This window comes from Lissotriton vulgaris, chromosome 5 (assembly GCF_964263255.1).
Source record: "Lissotriton vulgaris chromosome 5, aLisVul1.2, whole genome shotgun sequence".
Taxonomy (NCBI): domain Eukaryota; kingdom Metazoa; phylum Chordata; class Amphibia; order Caudata; family Salamandridae; genus Lissotriton; species Lissotriton vulgaris.
The window spans coordinates 423,351,021-423,370,243 of NC_141693.1; the positions used below are offsets into that span (position 1 = coordinate 423,351,021).

Here is a 19,223-nt window from a genome sequence, read left to right on the forward strand (position 1 = left end):
GGTTTACATTCCCGGCCAGGTCCGGTTGCAGCACTCAACACATTCCTCCTCCACCACGTTCGACTCCACCTAGGAGCACGTTCTGCGCAGACTAACCTTTGCCACATCGCCGGCTGCCTGGCGTGCCTTCATGCTTGGCAGAGTCATGGCAAGTCTTCCACCCATAACCCGAGCCCTGCCACCTCGCCCTTCTCTCCAGGGACCGCAGAGCACTGAGTGTGGTAGAAACCTCATGACGAAGAAGTAGGTCACAGGTTATTCGAGAGGGTTGAACTCAGCTGAAACCGCTCCCTGGAAACGGGCGGTGCGGCACGCGGACCCACCCTTAGCGCAAAGGAACCGTCCCAGGCTCCAGCCTCTCTGAAGGGAGGGTACAGGCAGCCACGAGCACAGAATGAATACGTCAGACGTGTCGGAAGCACGTCGCTACTGCACTCCACCTGTGGGAGCGTGTATATAGGCACGAGTGATTATGCACACGCTGAACAGGCTAACCCTACGCTAACAAGGTTGTTAACTACTAGTTACAATCTTACAGCAGCCTTTGATGTTAAAAGAAAAAAAACAAGCATTGGCTAATCTAATAAGTCTGGCCTTAGTAGGGTGGTGCAGTGGTTATTAGGTCGAGCCTGCATGTCTGTAAAATACATATTACGGCCTTACAAAGAACTTACAGGGCATTTTAGCCATCAGTTGCTTACTATGGGCTTGCTTTATTGTCACTCTTATTTGCTTGATTTCTACTCGATACCTATCCTCGTTTCAGGCTGTTCATCTTGGGTTTGTCCATCCCAGAGAGCAAATCCTCTTTACCATGATTGGCTGGCTTCTATGCTTCCACTGCTCGCTGTAAGGGAACTACTTTTTAACTTTTTGCTTAAGTACTCCATAAAAGTGCATGTGTTTTCCAGCTGTCTCCCTCATATGCTTTTTTTCAGCCTCACATTGCTCCTGCTCACCCATGTGCTTTCCTAGCCTTGCTTGTGCTGCTGTCTTTTGCTTGAGTTTTTATCCCCCGGTGCTTCACATAGTTTTCTTTCACCTGCATGGTTTGCCTTTGTCCTTGTGTACTCTCGTTCATGTTGCTTTCTCCCCCCTCCCAAACCCACTCATCCATTTTATATATATTTTTTAATCGCTTTTGCACAAACTTTTTTTTTTTTATCCAATCCATCTCAGTCAGCCTTGGCAGTAAAAAAAACCTTTGTGTTTTCGGTCTTAAAAGTTCAGGGTTTAAAACTTCAAAATGTGGGGTTTTCACTGGGCACTTTATGAGCCATGTTTGGCATAAGAAGACATAACAACAATGCCTCTAATGCAGAGGTCTTCAATCTGTGGGGCGCGACCCCCATGGGGGCCGTGGAGTAATGGGAAGGGGGTCGCGCATTCCCAGACCTCATTTCTGCCGGAACTCTTGAAAAAGAAAAAACAACCCTAATGGTTCATAATGAAATTAAAGTTTTAAAAGCTGTAATGCCATTCTGGGAGTGTTCACTTGTGAAACCGGAGCTGATCAGACAGCAAAGAAGGTTTCCTTCCAGGATGCCTGCTTGTCGGAAAGGAACGGAAATATGTGCTACCAGTTACTCTGAAAATGTAAAGGGCAATTTGCAGCTGTAAAGAATGACTAAATGAACTGAATGAAATGAAAGGGACACTTGTATAGCCCATGGCTACCCGGAGGCCTCCCAGTGCTGAGCACGACTAGTAATCAGACGGGGGCTTTAGGGAAACAAAAGTGGTTTCAGTTATTTTTGGAAAACAAGGTGGGTGGGTTCCCTGCAGATGTAAAGAGGCAGTGCATTCCAAACTTTGGCTGCATTGAGGGAAAAGAGACGACCGCCGCTTCTGAACCTCTTAATTCTAGGGACTTCAGCTAAGTGGTGTTCTTCCGAGCTGAGTTTCCTGCTCGCTTTGTAAAGGGCGGATCATGGTCAAAATTGAAGGTGGCCCGTTCCCCTGCAGGGACTTGTGGACGACACAGCGGGCTTTAAAGCTAACTCTTTCTTTCACTGGTGAAGGGAGCAAAGGGCAGGTTTGGCTGAGACGCGGTTTGGTATTCCCAATAGTAGTCTAGCCGCACCGTTCTGGACCGTTTGCAGTTTAGTGATTACTGCAGTCAGGGCCCCCAAGTAAAGTGCATTTCCATTGTCTATCCTTGAGAGTATCAGCGATTGGACTAGGACTTTCTTAGCTTGGGGAAGAAGGAGAGAAAGCACTTTCCTGGCCATTCGAAGCAAGCCAAAACAGATGGCAACCATCTTACTTGCTTGCACCTTGAATGTCAGGTTCTGGTCTAACCAGATGCCCAGATTCTTTATTTCGTTTTTGGGGACCGGGGCTGGGCCGATGCATGCTGGCCACCTGGTTCCTAGTGTCACATTAGAGGGGTTGCCCAGGATCATGATCTCAGTCTTTTCACCATTGAGCTTCAGGTGGGACGCCCCCATCCTCTTAGAGACTTCCGTTAGGCACCAATGAAGGGCATTGGTCTGTTGCGTTGCTTGGTTGAGTGCTATAACCAATTGGGTGTTGAAGGCGTAGGTCACCATATGGATTCCGCAAGGGGCCACGATTGCCGCCAGAGGGGCTATATTATATATATATTAAAAAGGGTTGGGCTAAGTGAGGAGCCCTGAGGGACATTACATAGCAAAGGCAGGGGTTTAGAACTCATATCTCTTTCAAAAATCTGCAAGAAACGTCCCTCCAGAAAGGAGCGCAGCCATTGCAGTGCAGTGGCAGCTATTCCTATGTTTCTGAGACAGTGAATCAGGATGCGATGGTTCACCGTATCGAATGCTGCGCTCAGGTCAAGCAGGATGATGGCAGCTGACCCTCCTGAGGCCAGGATCTTTCTGCTTTTCTCTACCACCGCTAGGAGAGGGTTTCAGTACTTTGACGTGCGCGGAATCCTGTCTGGGAGGGGTGTAGCAAACTAAGGTGTTCCACAAAGTTTGAGAGTGTGGTTGACATATTTTTCTGTGATTTTGGCAATCCCAGGCAGAAGGGATGTGGCGGTAGTTTCCTAGATCCGTCGGGTCCAGATTGGGTTTCTTCAGCAGTGTCTTAACCATTGCCCCTTTCCAGTTAGGGGGGGACTACTCCTGTGGTAAGTGAGGCATTAATCACGTCCGCAATGGTAGGGGCAATTATGGGTGCTACCTTTTTCAGGACATTCATAGGTGAGGGATCCCTAGGCGAGCCACTTTTCACTGAGGAAATCAAAGTCAGAAGAGTTTCCTGGGGGAGAGGAGGGATAAACTCCAACAAGTGTCTGGCAAGAGGAGGATCCTGACCTACGTGCTAATTTGCGGGGTCATATTCGTCATCAACTTGGGGCAGCAGTTTAAGAATGTTTTGAATTTTGGTGTTAAAAACTCTGCCTGTTTATTACATTGTTGGACTGAGGCATCGGGGCCAACAGGAGGAACCAGGCTTTTGAGGAGTTGATTTATGATGAGGAAAGCCACTCTGGGGGAGTTGGAGGCCAGCAGAATTTTCTCCTCATAGAAGGAGGCCTGTGCCTTTTTAATTTCTGCTCTATACTTGCCAACGGCTCTTCTGTATTCGAGCTTCGTGCTAGGAGAAGAGTCTTTACTCCAGCTTCTTTCTTGTACCTTGCAGTACTGTCTTAGAGAGCGTAATTCCGAGGTGTACCAGGGTGATTTATAAGGACCGTTCCTTTTTTGATCAAAGTTTTTGGGAGGACCAGATTCAGCGAGTCCTCTATTCAACTGAAGAAGTCGTTGTTAGCTGAAACTGGACTGGTATCTGGCTTAGGTCTGGTCTTTTCAAATTCTTGGGCCCACATGTCCAGAGGGAGCTTGGACCAGGGCCTAATCAGGGTCAGTGAGAGTTGGGCATAGGAGCGGAAACCCAATGGCAGCACAAATGGGGGATGAGGAAGTTGTCGGACCATGGAATGGGAATGGGGTCATTTCCTATACGGTTCTCCACGTTGGAGAACACAGGATCGAGGCAGTGTCTTGACATGGGTAGCTCGGAAAACCTTTTGTGCCAGTTGAAGTTGCAAGGTCTTGCGCCAATTTATGTGCTGTTGCTGCTCCCAAATCGTCAAAGTGCAGGTTAAAATCCCAAAGGAGAGTAAAATTTGCAGCAGTGCTAGCTAGGTTGATGGCTGCTTCTAACAGAGCTTTGCAGCAGGTGCCTGCAGCTCCTGGGGGCCGATAGATCAAGATGCCCGTGAGCGAGAGGAGAGGGGTAAATTCCATCGAGAAATGCGCATTCTCACAGTCTGTGAGTGGATTTCCAAGTAGGCGACAGGTGAGGGGTCTATATAAAGGATCGCAATCCCCAGCCCTAGCCTCTTGTTCTGTCCACCCTCTGTATAAGGTACCCCTGGGGGGAGAGTTTTCACAATGTCAGGCTCTGATCTGGCATTGAGCCAGGTTTCTGTTAGGAATAAGACCTCAGGGGCATAGTTTTGTAGCAGCATTCAGATCGCTGTAGTATGTTTAGGCAGAGATCTGCAGTTTAATAGAAAGATTTTATAGGTGCTTGTGGGCGGAGAGGAGATAGTGATCCTGGGGGAGAGAGTGAACGTACAATAAGGACACTTTTTTGTTGGTTTATCACACTGAATATGATGATAACAGTTTGCTGTTAGTGCGCTGTTTAACTGATGGAGCTGGGCACTTGAGTAGCAGTAGTGGCCTGATGGAAAAGATGCAGGGGTCCTGGCCCCTGGGCCCATTCGGGCGCAGATGGGCTTGCCTTATGATTTGGAGCCGGTACTGGCTTTCATTGAGCCAATCACTGAAAGTTTTGTGAGGAGCTGTGAAGTGTGTGCTTTTAATTGTAAATATATTTACATAGTGCTTACTATCCCGAAGGAGGTGTTGAAGGCCAGTAAAGAGCAATAAAAACAAGCATTTGCAATGCAATAGGTCTCACATTTTAGAAACTTTGACCTATTGGTATTGTAAATGACAATGCCTTTTATTATTGCAGGTGTTTTGTAAAAACATAAATAAATGACATTGTCAATTACAATGCCAGTAGGTCAAAATCTCTTAATTGCGAGACCTATTGCATTGCAAATGCTTGTGGCCAAGTACAAAAAAAATGAACGATTCTGGAATGTGGTCCACTTATTTTGGGAGTGCCCCAGCCTAATTATGATCCCAATCCCACACTGATGGCCGATGGTGGCCACATGCATTAATATTTGGGGACTGTTTTTCATCAGATTCTGACCCAGAGAAAGTGGAGCACAATAGAGAGCGGTGACACAAGGAGAAAATAAGCGTGAAAAACAACCAGCAAAAGTGAATTAAATTGACAAAGAAAGAAGGGTGGTGGTAAAAAAAACAACTGGTGGAATCAAGACTAGGATCCTTGGTTATCAGTAGGCACAGCATTCAGTATAGCACTAGCTGTGGGCTGCTAAGAAAAAACGTGGGCCGCTACTCTTATGTTTATTACAAATTAAGCGCTGGCCCAGTGTCCTAAACACAACAAATACGAGACAAAGGACTGTAACTCTAAGTTGTTCCTGAAAGCCAAACTTGTTTAGCGTCAAAGCTTAATTTGAGTTGGTGGTTACCGGTGGGGAACATAGGCACTTACTTTGGGAGACCAGCACTTATTTTTCTGCATCAGATATTTACAAGAAAGAGAGGGAAAACGCATAGATTGGGAAGACAGAGGGAAAAACTGGCAAGCAGTCACAAACAGAAAACACAAACAAGAGTGGTCTGGAAAAAAGGGGCAGGGAGTGTCTGCAGTTGCAGGTATTCGGTGCGCAAACATTTAATTGCACCTGTCGTCTGCTTCTGAGCAGGGCTTCGGGTAACTGTACTCATTCTTTCACAAATTAAGCAGTGTGTAGCTGAGGTATTACAAGATGTAGCCATCTCTGTAACAACAACTGACTGAGACAATACAAATCTCTTTTTTGGGGTGATTTTTTAGCTAGTGTGAGTGTGAAGCTGTTTTGTATTACCGTTTGAAAAGATTTCATGTGAAGAAACTGCAGACGCTTGCTTTTGGTCCGAACAGAAAGTGCAAGGATTAGGCGTTGTGTACAACCAACCCCTCTTCCTTTAAAGTGCGGGTGTTAATGCACTCTCGTGGAAAGTGTGAAAATGCAAGAGTTTTTCTCTTTTGCCTCCAGAGGCTGAGTCATGAACATTTCCTTTCCTGGTTACTACATGTGAAATTAGTTGGGAAATTGTAAATGTAATTTTTCTTAATGTCTTTGCTGCTGTATAGCCTCCAAACATGTGGTATACTGTGGGGCATATGTACAAGCCCCTATCGCCAGCACAACGTCACTTGTATCGACGTTGTGATGACGATAGGGGCTGCATCTTATTTACAAGCAGCGCTAAGCCACTAAATGTGGCCTTATTTACAAGGCAAAAATAACAGTTGATGGACAGAATGCAGAACAAGGTCATACATTCACCCCAGTACAGAGATCTGGGCCTAAATCCGTCGTTTTTCTGCACTCCACACCACCCCAGATCAGACATGCAAATCAGCCTTGACCCTGTGCCTCATGGAAACAGTCCAGCCCGAACTGCCAAGCCATGTCTTTCCTGGACCGGAATCAAGCATCCTAGGACCTGTTTCTGGCTATCAGCCGTCTTCAGCCAGGATAGCTTGACTCCAGTGGTGTGGAGAGCATGGGACTCACGTCTGAGCATACCCATCCCACTCGGGGTGACAAATGCAAAAAATGTGGCTTAACGCGGTCTTGTAAATAAGGACCCTTTCACACTATGGTACAATCTTCTAATATGGCAACAGGCTTCACAGAGAAACAAGGAACGCTAACAAAAACAAGCTCTGTGAAGGAGAAGCACTTAGGAAGACGTGCAGCTGGGAGCAGTGAGGTGGGAAGGAACCAACGTGTGTATAAGGCTGCAATGCCCATAAAGGAAGGGGCGAGGAGGGGCCATCACAGATGTACAATGTGATGGCCTACCAAAATGTTCTCTGATTGTAATCTCCGGAAAGAGAGCAAAGCACAAAAAGGAAAGACATTTATAGAAATGCACCTACAACAACCCAGCATTTCTACATCCCATGGGTCCTGGGGGGAGACTGGAACATGATCATGGACATGGATCGGGATAGGTCACACCCCCCATTGCAGGTAGCTGGAGTGTCCCGATTGACATAGCTTTACCGGACGTGGGCAGCGGGATGGAACCTAAGGGACGTGTGGCGAGCGCTTCACCCAGAAATAAAAGAATACTCTTACTACTCACATATACATGTGCTCCACATCAAGATCGATAGGTTCTTGTGCTCTGAAGCTTTAGTTTCCAAAGTGGAGAACCCAGAGTATCTGGCGAAAACCTTCTCTGACCATAGTCCCCTGGCGTTCGACCTCCGATGGGGTAGGGTTCCGACTCCGGTCCCTACCTGGTGCCTAGACCCGCTCTTGCTAGAAGATGGCCCCTTCAGGTCCTCATTGTCAGACACTCTGAGTAAATATTTCACTGACAATTGGGACTCTGCTTCCTCAAACTTGGTGGTGTGGGACGCCATGAAGGTAGTGCTGCGCGGCGCAGCGATAGGACAAGTAGTGGGAGCCAGGTAGGAAATACGCCCGATGCTCTGTGCTATAGAGAGTAGGTTGAAAACGCTGGAGCGAGAGGCAGGGATGGACCCTGAGAAAAAGAAAGAGCTGCAATTAGAGAATATAGAGCACACAGATACTTTAGAAACATTGCGACTTATTGATCACAAGGAGTATCTCCGTAGACAACACCCGGAGGCGGACAGGTCGGGGGCACTTCTGGCCCAGCTGGTGCGAGAACACCCGGATATCCCAGTGATAACCCAAATAAGAACCGGAGCCAGGGTTTTGGTTCACACACAATCTGAGATTAATGAGGCATTTTATGATCACCTGTCTGCATTATATGCTCCGCCTGCGCGGGAAAGTCCGGGACGTCTGTCCCACTTCCTGGACGACCTTCAGTTCCCAACCTTAACCGTGGACGCTCGGAGGAGCCTGGAGGGTCACATAACACAGCATGAAATACGGGTTGCCATCAAGTCCCTGAACTGTAACAAGACGCCTGGCATGGACGGGCTCCCGGTAGAATTTTATGCAACCTACTCGGATATCCTAGTGCCGGTGTTGGAGAGGGTATACAGAACGGCGCTGGAGGAGGGCCACTTGCCAGACTACCATGCAGGCGCTTGTTATCTCCCTGTCGAAGCCCGGAAGAGACAGCCTGGACATGTCTAATTACCACCCCCTGTCGATGCTTTCCACAGAATACAAAATACTAAGCAAAGCGATTGCTTTACAAATACAGAAGTACCTCCCTACTTTGATCCATAGGGACCAATGTGGTTTTCTCCCGGGAAGGAGCACTTCCATGAATACACGTCGTCTGCATGCACTCATGGCGGCCACATCACAAGACCTCCCTCGGGCAGGCTGTATAGCGTTAGATCTCAGGCAGGCATTTGATTAGCTGTCTTGGTCATTCATGTTTTCGGCCTTGGAGAAGTTTGGGTTTCCGGCCCCTCTCCTGGCTTGGATCAGGCTATTGTATACCGCACCCTCGGCGTGGGCACGCACGGGGCGACATATCTCACAAATATACGGTTCACCGTGGCACTAGACAGGGATGCCCCCAATCCCCGCTCTTATTCGTCCTCGCGTTGGAACCCCTAGCTATGGCCCTGAGAACTAAGGTGTTGCACGCAGGTATTCTGAGCAACGGCACTCATGACTTGTTGTCGGTTATGCTGACGATATATTATTGTACCTCCAAGATCTAGAGGCGGATCACACTGCCATTTACAAGATTTTTGACAGCTTCTCCACTGCCTCAGGCCTAGCTATAAACCCTGGCAAGTCGATCAGCTTCTTTTTCCGGGACGCACCACACCCAGGCCTCCTTCCCTTTGGGGCCCCCCTCATCCCGGTGGCCCTGTCCACGTTCAAGTACCTGGGGATCCAGGTATATAGGACACAAGAGGACCAAATAGAAGGGAACGTTAAACGGGCCATTGCCCGTTTACGCAACTCTGTAGGGTTTTGGACGACGCTACCTTTATCTGTTATGGGCAGGATTGCGATTTCTAAAATGGTAATGCTGCCCCGCATACTGAATTATTATGTTAACCTTCCCGTCATCTAACCACAGTCGACTTTTGACACACTCAATACACTCTTGACTACTTTGATATGGGGAGTGGGGAGACGGCGGATAGGTTTCCGAAAACTACAGCTGGTGACTAGAGCAGGAGGACTGGGGGCACCAGAATTCAAAGGATATTACTTCGCCAGTCAGCTTCAGTGGCTCTCCTACTGGTTAGCAGGACAGAATCTTTACGAAATAGATTATTCGCCAGAGCGACTGAACTGAGGCGAGTTACACGCTTTGCTGCTCCCGCAAAGCCGTGTTCTTGCTGACTGCCATCCGCTCCTTCGCACAGCCTTGATGTGCTGGCGGACAGCCCTAAAATATACGTCCACGGCAGTAGCATTCGCGGCAAATATCCCTCTCTTGGGCATCCCAACGCCGCAGGGTAGACTTACCAGTAGGACGCTGCGCCCCTGGCAGAAGGCCTGCGTAACAACAATGGGCGCCTTCTTCGGGGATGATAACCTACTTGACCATGATGCCTACTTGACCATGACGCCTTCTTACAAGCCACAGGCGCTCCTCCCCGGTTGTATTTGCTGCACGCCACAATTGCGCATTACATACAACTTAGATGGGCACCGCAACGACTTCAACCCCCGCAACATGAGTTGGTCCACTTATTATATTACATGGGAGAGGGGGGACATCTGGTACGTTGGCGACACACGGGCATTCGGGCACGCGCTGCCATCCCCACCACGGCCCTTATGCACACTTGGGTACAGGACACGGCCAGGGAATTGACGGACAAGGAATGGGCCACGGTCCTAGAACATCCTAGACGAGTGTCTCGCAGCGTAAAGTTTCGGTTCATACAGGTAATGGTTCTGCACAGGGCATATCTGACCCCCAGTCGACTTCATAAAATGTTCCCGGACTCCTCGCACAAATGTCCACGGTGCGGAGAGGATGAGGCTGGGTTTCTCCACATGATCTGGTCTTGCCTGCGGTTACAGGGGTACTGGTCGGAGGTGTGCCGGACGTTGCAGAAGGTTACGGGCATCCCAGTCCCGGAGGAGGCACTACCATGCCTACTGGGGCTGCCTAGACGATCTAAGTCACTGAAAACCCGACTGAAGTTACTGAACTTGGCACTCTTACTGGCAATTAGGGCCATCACGATGAGATGGAAATCCCCCCGATCACCGGGACCATATATATGGCAGGCAGAGATGCGGAAGTGGGGACGGGCAGAGGGAGCTGCACTCCGGAGGGAAGAAGCACGAGGCCACCGGAAATACCCCATCTCCCAAGATTGGGAAGCCATGCTGTTAAAGTTGGAGGACATTGACCTTACCCAGATGCTCCCGCCTGGTCATGACTCATAAAGACGGGATGGAGGGGGAGGACACTGCCTTCTGGACATCTGAAGATCTATGAACATCACAGTACCACATCAAGCCGCGACACCCTATAGTACATAAGAACCGAAGTAGACAGGATTTGAAGTTACGGAGTACTAGACCACCGGGAGACGGGAGAGCGGGATTGCTCTGGGGTGGGGGGCGGGGGGTCGGAAGGGGGACGATTTCTCAGTTTCTTTCCTTGTTATTGGTTTCTCCTCGAGAGCAGTTGACGGGCTGTACGGACATGTACCCGTAATTACGGTATTGAATGTATAGGGACACTAAATATCCTCAGGGTACATACCAAAGTGTGAAACTGTAGAGATGGGAAGTTATGTGTCGGGGTGAAAAAACAAAAACCAGCTGGTATGGTGTAAATCACAATTGAAATGTAATGTCTATGGTAATACAGCTGTGAATAAAGATTTGACAAAAAAACCCACAACCCAGCATTTCTGAATGCCACATATAACAACCAATGGCAATCAGTGGGTGTGCTAGAGCCAATAGAAGAGGACACAACAGGTCTTGCAGACGCTCAAGCGCGGTCGAGGCTGGACCTAAAAAGGAAATCCGTGGTAGGGCAGGCAGGCTGAAAAAGAAATAGTGGTGAAATGAGTTGGAAGAATAGGAGTGTTTAATAATGACAGAAGTGCCCAAAGACCTGGTAATATGCATTACAGATTGCTTCTGTAAACTGTCACTTACCTGGCAGGCACATAGCAAATTCCTATTCGGACTTCCCTGTAGCAGACTTTATCAGCAGATCAGTAGCCCTGATGCATTTTATGAGAGCTGACAATAAGTTAAAATGTTGGGGTACTTCGGTTTCATTTTTGTATTAATTTTCACAGAAAGTATAAATGTACAGAACGAACTTACTAGAAAAGGTGTTTCTGAATGGACAACTAAGCTCTGAAGGGCATGCTTTTAATTGCAATTGTATTTACATAGAGCTTACTATCCCATAGGAGGTGTTGAAGGGACAGTTATGTACAAAAATTGCATTGCGTATGGTCTGGGTATTACTAAATCTATATTTTGGAAGCACTATTTTATTGTAAAACGATTTGCACTTTTTGTAGCACTTTATCTTATACGGTGTGTAATGCTAGTATAATTTATTTATTTATTTTATTTTAAAGGTTTTATATAGCGTTGGCTAGACCCGGAGGTATCGGAGCTCTTTACATGAGCATCAGATCGTAGTTACAGGTTACATCGTTACAAAGGTTACACAGTTATTAGAGCATGGCAACATAGTTACTTGTAAGGTCAGGATAAACAATAAGCACAAATAGGTTAGGGGAAAAGCAGGCAAGGGGAAAGATTTAGGGGAGGGGAATGAGCTGGGGAAGTAGACAGGTAATGAAGGCGGGAAAGAGGAGGGGAGGGTGAAGGACACCGCAAGGAAAGAGGAGGGGAAGGGTGACTGGGACACAAACCGGTAGACGAGTCAAAGCAACGTCCAAAGTCCAGTAAGCTGTGATCCCAGGGGAAGTGGTATCACTTCCCTATCTCTGTTGCGGGAGGCTCCCTTTACGCAGTGGACTCTCTCAGAGGGGTCTCTGAGACTCCAAGGCCTACATACTGGATCCTTCCCCAAAAAGGGGAGAGGGAGTGCTTTGGCAAGGGGTGCCATACCATACCTCAGCTGTGAGTGGCTCCCTTGGCGCAGTGGACTCTCTCAGCGGGTACGCTGAGACTCCAGAGTATAAATATTGGATCTTTCCCCAACAAGGGGAGAAGGAGTGCTTAGTCAAAGGGCGCAAAGGACATGGGGCTAGGCAGACTAGCAGGCAAGGTGAGAGATTCAGGGGAGAGTGGATAGGAGCTAGAAGCTAGGGAGGAAGACAAAGAGAGAAAGAGTACCAAATGGGAAGTAAATTAATTAATGAGTTATTATATAGCGCTGGCTAGACCAGATGGAATCAGAGTGCTTTACATGAGGGACAATAATGTTGCAATTTACAACAGTTAAAAGTTACATAAGTATTAGGAAAAGCATTTAACAAATATAGGGGACAAGGTGAATGGAGCAAGGAAGAGTAAGGGGATAGGGTAAAGGGGTAGGAGGATGATAGGACGTAGAGTCGAGGGGAAAATTCGCCCAAGGTCCGGCTGGGTAGGTGACGGCAGGGAGGGCGAGTCCACAACACATCTCCTCTTTAGCAGTGCTTTCTGTCACAGGCTGTGACCTAGTAGCACTAAAAATACACAAAATCACTATTCTTCACTAACCAAGATTTAATTCTGTGGCTCTCTAGTTACACACAGACTGTTTATTAAGGTGGATTAACTACTACAGGTTTAATAATGTACTATATTGCATTGCCCACTGAGTAGCAATTTTTTACATTTATTTTTCATTAAAGCTGAGCCTTAATTTATATGTAGCTACCTGATTGTGAAGGACCTAAAAAACATACAGAATATTTACTTTTCAGCCAAACCGTTGACCCACCCAAGCGCTCACACTCAAGGCCCTCCAGCCGCCCCCCCAAACATGACTGAAATCAACAATAGCAACAAACCCGTGCTACCAGGAGTCAGTTGTTGCTAAAATAGAAGAGTCTGCTTTCATAATGTTAAAAAAAACCTTTTTAGAAAAACTGTGTGAAAAAAGAATAAGGGAGACTTCCTCCCCTGGAATTAAAGAAAGCATTCTTCTTGGACCCTAAAGTTCATCATTAATGCCTGTAAATGGTACGTTTCAATGATGATGGTTGATGTTAAGCAACCTTCCGTTCCAAGCAGCGGTAAAAGCCAAGCCACCAGCATCTCATGAAATATAGTATGGTTCTCCTCGGATGACTTGCCTAAAGTTGCAGCCATGCATTATAGCCATTATACCAGGGCCAATGGGACTATGTGAGTGTGCAACCGCAGCGATTGTCACATAATTACAGATGTCACATAGTCAATCATCTGCCACATAAGCTGCTGATTGTAAAAAAAAAAAAAAAAAGTTTTATAGCTCAACTAGTTCAATAGTTACTTAAAAGCAGCGACACGTGTTGCTGCGCAGTAAGGGCTATTTGCAAAGCTGGACTGGTCACTGTTTTGTTGCTTTTTGCTATATTTGGGTGTTAAACTGCTGTTTATAAGGTGCAAACACAGATTGACCGTCTCTCTGGAGAAAATCGAGCACACTCATCACTTTAGTTCAGAAAGGTATTAAAATCCAAATGAGCTTTGTCAAAATATTTTTTATTTGTGAAAAAGTATCATTGTGAATTTTTGGGTAGTTCTTTTTGGAGACTTTTTGTTTGATCTGTGTAGTAAGCCTCTGATACCAATCCACAATCACCCACAAACTTTTAGTTTGCTAAACACCGTTTAATATTGTTTCCCCACCATAAAAATGATTTGCTATGGGAATTGAGGACGTTTATGGTTGTCGAGGATGGTTGTACCACGTTCCAGACATTTTTGTCAGGAGGGGGTGCTTACACCTAAAACTTTTCGACAGGGGGGTCTACGCATTAAAAAGTTCGAAGACCTTTGCTCTAATGTATTGACCAGGTGACAACTCAAGTTGCAGTACATGCTAGAGGATTAGGTTGTGAACTTCTAAGATCCCCTGAACAATAGCTCAAAAAAGGGAAGTGTGACGTATTGTTTTTTCCAACTTATATTTACAGTGCTTTGTAATGGTGGGCAGTGTGCAGTGCTATGCAGAACAGAAATATAAAAAGAGCTGAGGTCAGCTTGCTATAAGACTTAGAAGAACAGCTTAGGCGAGAAAGGAGAGACAACAAGCATTTGCAATGCAATAGGTCTCGCATTAGGAAAGTGTGAGCAATTGGTATTTGTAAATGACAATTTTTTTTAATATGTGTTGGCTTTGAAAATATTTAAATTAATAGCATTGTTATTCACAAAGCCAATAGCTTACACTTTCCTAATGCAAGTCCTATTGGCTATGGCAATGCTTATTGGTAGCAAGCAAGGACAGTGCTGTTGTGGTGCTGAGTGATGATGTGGTTGGGCTGAGTGGTGCGGCGGTGTCCCCGAGTGGTGCGGCGGTGTCCCCGAGTGGTGCGGCGGTGTCCCCGAGTGGTGCGGCGGTGTCCCCGAGTGGTGCGGCGGTGTCCCCGAGTGGTGCGGCGGTGTCCCCGAGTGGTGCGGCGGTGTCCCCGAGTGGTGCGGCGGTGTCCCCGAGTGGTGCGGCGGTGTCCCCGAGTGGTGCGGCGGTGTCCCCGAGTGGTGCGGCGGTGTCCCCGAGTGGTGCGGCGGTGTCCCCGAGTGGTGCGGCGGTGTCCCCGAGAGATGCGGCGGTGCACCCGAGAGATGCGGCGGTGCACCCGAGAGATGCGGCGGTGCACCCGAGAGATGCGGCGGTGCACCCCGAGTGATGCGGCGGTGCACCCCGAGTGATGCGGCGGTGCACCCCGAGTGATGCGGCGGTGCACCCCGAGTGATGCGGCGGTGCACCCCGAGTGATGCGGCGGTGCACCCCGAGTGATGCGGCGGTGCACCCCGAGTGATGCGGCGGTGCACCCCGAGTGATGCGGCGGTGCACCCCGAGTGATGCGGCGGTGCACCCCGAGTGATGCGGCGGTGCTCCCCGAGTGATGCGGCGCTGTCCCCGAGTGATGCGGCGCTGTCCCCGAGTGATGCGGCGCTGTCCCCGAGTGATGCGGCGCTGTCCCCGAGTGATGCGGCGCTGTCCCCGAGTGATGCGGCGCTGTCCCCGAGTGATGCGGCGCTGTCCCCGAGTGATGCGGCGCTGTCCCCGAGTGATGCGGCGCTGTCCCCGAGTGATGCGGCGCTGTCCCCGAGTGATGCGGCGCTGTCCCCGAGTGATGCGGCGCTGTCCCCGAGTGATGCGGCGCTGTCCCCGAGTGATGCGGCGCTGTCCCCGAGTGATGCGGCGCTGTCCCCGAGTGATGCGGCGCTGTCCCCGAGTGATGCGGCGCTGTCCCCGAGTGATGCGGCGCTGTCCCCGAGTGATGCGGCGCTGTCCCCGAGTGATGCGGCGCTGTCCCCGAGTGATGCGGCGCTGTCCCCGAGTGATGCGGCGCTGTCCCCGAGTGATGCGGCGCTGTCCCCGAGTGATGCGGCGCTGTCCCCGAGTGATGCGGTGCTGTCCCCGAGTGATGCGGTGCTGTCCCCGAGTGATGAGTTAATAACATTGTTATTCACAAAGCCAATAGCTTACACTTTCCTAATGCAAGTCCTATTGGCTATGGCAATGCTTATTGGTAGCAAGCAAGGGCAGTGCTGTTGTGGTGCTGAGTGATGATGTGGTTGGGCTGAGTGATGTGGTGGTGTCCCCGAGTGATGTGGTGGTGTCCCCGAGTGATGTGGTGGTGTCTCCGAGTGATGTGGTGGTGTCCCCGAGTGATGTGGTGGTGTCCCCGAGTGATGTGGTGGTGTCTCCGAGTGATGTGGTGGTGTCCCCGAGTGATGTGGTGGTGTCCCCGAGTGATGTGGTGGTGTCCCCGAGTGATGTGGTGGTGTCCCCGAGTGATGTGGTGGTGTCCCCGAGTGATGTGGTGGTGCCCCCGAGTGATGTGGTGGTGCCCCCGAGTGATGTGGTGGTGCCCCCGAGTGATGTGGTGGTGCCCCCGAGTGATGTGGTGGTGCCCCCGAGTGATGTGGTGGTGCCCCCGAGTGATGTGGTGGTGCCCCCGAGTGATGTGGTGGTGTCCCCGAGTGATGTGGTGGTGTCCCCGAGTGAGGTGGTGGTGCCCCCGAGTGAGGTGGTGGTGCCCCCGAGTGAGGTGGTGGTGCCCCCGAGTGAGGTGGTGGTGCCCCCGAGTGAGGTGGTGGTGCCCCGAGTGAGGCGGCGGTGTCCCCGAGTGAGGCGGCGGTGTCCCCGAGTGATGTGATGGTGTCCCTGAGTGATGCGGCGGTGTCCCCGAGTGATGTGGTGGTGTCCTCGAGTGAAGCCCCTGACTGATGTGGTGGCGTCCCCGAGTGATGTGGTGGTGTCCCCGAGTGATGTGGTGGTGTCCCCGAGTGATGTGGTGGTGTCCCCGAGTGATGTGGTGGTGTCCCCGAGTGATGTGGTGGTGTCCCCGAGTGATGTGGTGGTGTCCCCGAGTGATGTGGTGGTGTCCCCGAGTGAGGTGGTGTCCCCGAGTGATGCCCCTGAGTGATGTGGTGGTGTCCCCGAGTGATGTGGTGGTGCCCCCGAGTGATGTGGTGGTGTCCCCGAGTGATGTGGTGGTGCCCCCGAGTGATGTGGTGGTGCCCCCGAGTGATGTGGTGGTGCCCCCGAGTGAGGTGGTGGTGCCCCCGAGTGAGGTGGTGGTGCCCCCGAGTGAGGTGGTGGTGCCCCCGAGTGAGGTGGTGGTGCCCCGAGTGATGTGGTGGTGTCCCCGAGTGATGCCCCTGAGTGATGTGGTGGTGTCCCCGAGTGATGCCCCTGAGTGATGTGGTGGTGTCCCCGAGTGATGCCTCTGAGTGATGTGGTGGTGTCCCCGAGTGATGTGGTGGTGTCCCCGAGTGATGTGGTGGTGTCCCCGAGTGAGGTGGTGGTGTCCCCGAGTGAGGTGGTGTCCCCGAGTGATGCCCCTGAGTGATGTGGTGGTGTCCCCGAGTGATGTGGTGGTGTCCCCGAGTGATGTGGTGGTGTCCCCGAGTGATGTGGTGGTGTCCCCGAGTGATGTGGTGGTGTCCCCGAGTGATGTGGTGGTGTCCCCGAGTGATGTGGTGGTGCCCCCGAGTGATGTGGTGGTGCCCCCGAGTGATGTGGTGGTGCCCCCGAGTGATGTGGTGGTGTCCCCGAGTGATGTGGTGGTGTCCCCGAGTGATGTGGTGGTGCCCCCGAGTGATGTGGTGGTGCCCCCGAGTGATGTGGTGGTGTCCCCGAGTGATGTGGTGGTGCCCCCCAGTGATGTGGTGGTGCCCCCCAGTGATGTGGTGGTGCCCCCCAGTGATGTGGTGGTGCCCCCCAGTGATGTGGTGGTATCCCCCAGTGATGTGGTGGTATCCCCCAGTGATGTGGTGGCGCCCCCGAGTGAGGTGGTGGCGCCCCCGAGTGAGGTGGTGGCGCCCCCGAGTGAGGTGGTGGTGCTCCCGAGTGAGGTGGTGGTGCCCCCGAGTGAGGTGGTGGTGCCCCCGAGTGAGGTGGTGGTGCCCCCGAGTGAGGTGGTGGTGCCCCCGAGTGGTGTGGTGGTGTCCCCGAGTGGTGTGGTGGTGTCCCCGAGTGGTGTGGTGGTGTCGCTCTCCGGTACTGTAGTTTTAGCGCATTTTAAAATCTAATCTGTACTTTTACACTCAATTGATTTGCAAATTGTGATGTATGTATAATAATTAATTGGACCCGTTTTTAACCCCTGTGCTGTTTTCCCGGTTCCCCTGTGCCCCGTTCCACCGCGGCTGCTCTGTGCCGATTGCTGTGGAGGGCCAGGTCGGGCGGCGCCATCTTTAGTGTGGCCCGGTCCCTGGCTGGTCGGGAGGTAGCGGTCCAGCTTGGGGAGGGGCTTGGGTGTTAAATAATGGTACCTCATAGGGCGCGCAACGGCAGCGCGCAACGGCAGCGCGCAACGGCCGCGCGCAGCGGGCGCGCCGTCTTCGCGCCGAAGGAGCGCCAAAGGAGGGCCCGTCTGTGCTCGTCCGTGCCCCAGACGGGCCCAGGGCCAGCCATTCTGCCCGACTTCCTGCAGGGATGGCCAGCTTAGAGAAACGCAAGTATTCTCGCCACGATCTTGTGAAGCTTGCCCCCCCCTGTGAAGGATTGTCATGTCCACGTGTAGATCCTGGTGGAACTTGGGTTGAGTGCCCCAGTTGTGGTTTCTTCCCCCAATCTGCCTTACCCCCACGTCTGGTCAGGAACGCCGGTGTTACAACCATTAGGGCGGGACTGATTAACGCTAGATCGATGGTAAAACATGCTGCAGATATTTTCGAGCTACTGGTGGATGGCCAGCTGGATGTGCTGTTCGTCACGGAGAAGTGGATGACCAGCACCTCCGCCCCGAGTGTGGAACTGGCTGTCCCCGGAGGCTTTAAAATTGCGAGGCTAGACAGACCTTTGGGGAGAGGGGGCGGTTTAGCCGTCATTTACAGGGAGGGGTGGTACTTTGCTGCTGAGCCACCGATTGCGGGTGTTGATGGCGAGGTTCTTCACTCTGCTATAAAAATTTCCCCGCATTTTACCTTAGGTGGTTCCGTGATTTATAGGCCCCCCGGCCAGGCCAATCATTTCCTTGATTCCTTAGAAGAATATATAGTGCCACGGGCCTTAAGTTTCCCTAAGTTTCTTTTGGTCGGCGACCTAAATATTCATGTAGACGCTCCTGACTTACCGGAAGCCCGTAGGCTTGGCGAAATTCTTACCCTGGCACAGCTCAATCAATGGGTTACTGTCCCAACTCATGAGGGAGGTCATCTGCTTGACCTGGTCTGCTCCAATTTTCCAATTCAATCTGTGATCGTGGAAAAAACAACTTGGTCTGACCATGATCTGGTCAGGTTTGAGTGGATAATAGAGGAACCTGGTCCCACACCCACCATTTGTCACACCCAAAAGATCAACTTGCCCGCGTTTAGACAGGCCCTGTCCAGAGCTCGCCCGAAATCTACGATGCTTCTGGACGAGGCGGTCTGCGAGTTTAATGAGTGGGTGCGGCAGGCGGCTTCTGCTTCCATCAAACGTACAACTGTGTCTAGGGTACAACACTCTCCCTCTCAACCCTGGTTCTCTCCTGAGCTGAGGGCGATGAAACTTGGCTGTAAAAAATTAGAACGTGCGTGGAGGTGTAGCTATAGCTCAGAG

At 50.7% G+C, this 19,223-nt stretch overlaps 1 protein-coding gene across 4 annotated transcripts in view; it reads right to left on the bottom strand.

Annotated features, from left to right (window-relative positions):
* SAMD8 (sterile alpha motif domain containing 8) overlaps positions 1 to 19,223 on the bottom strand; it is a 268,961-nt gene that overhangs the window by 197,096 nt on the left and 52,642 nt on the right. The window contains exon 1 of one of the 4 annotated variants that reach the window (XM_086921805.1): positions 97 to 222. The exons of the other annotated variants lie outside the window; for them this stretch is intronic. Coding sequence (XP_086777931.1) covers positions 97 to 165 — 69 coding nt within the window. The 5' untranslated portion in view covers positions 166 to 222. Of the gene's footprint in view, positions 1 to 96; positions 223 to 19,223 lie in introns of those variants that run through there. 4 annotated transcript variants of the gene reach the window in all.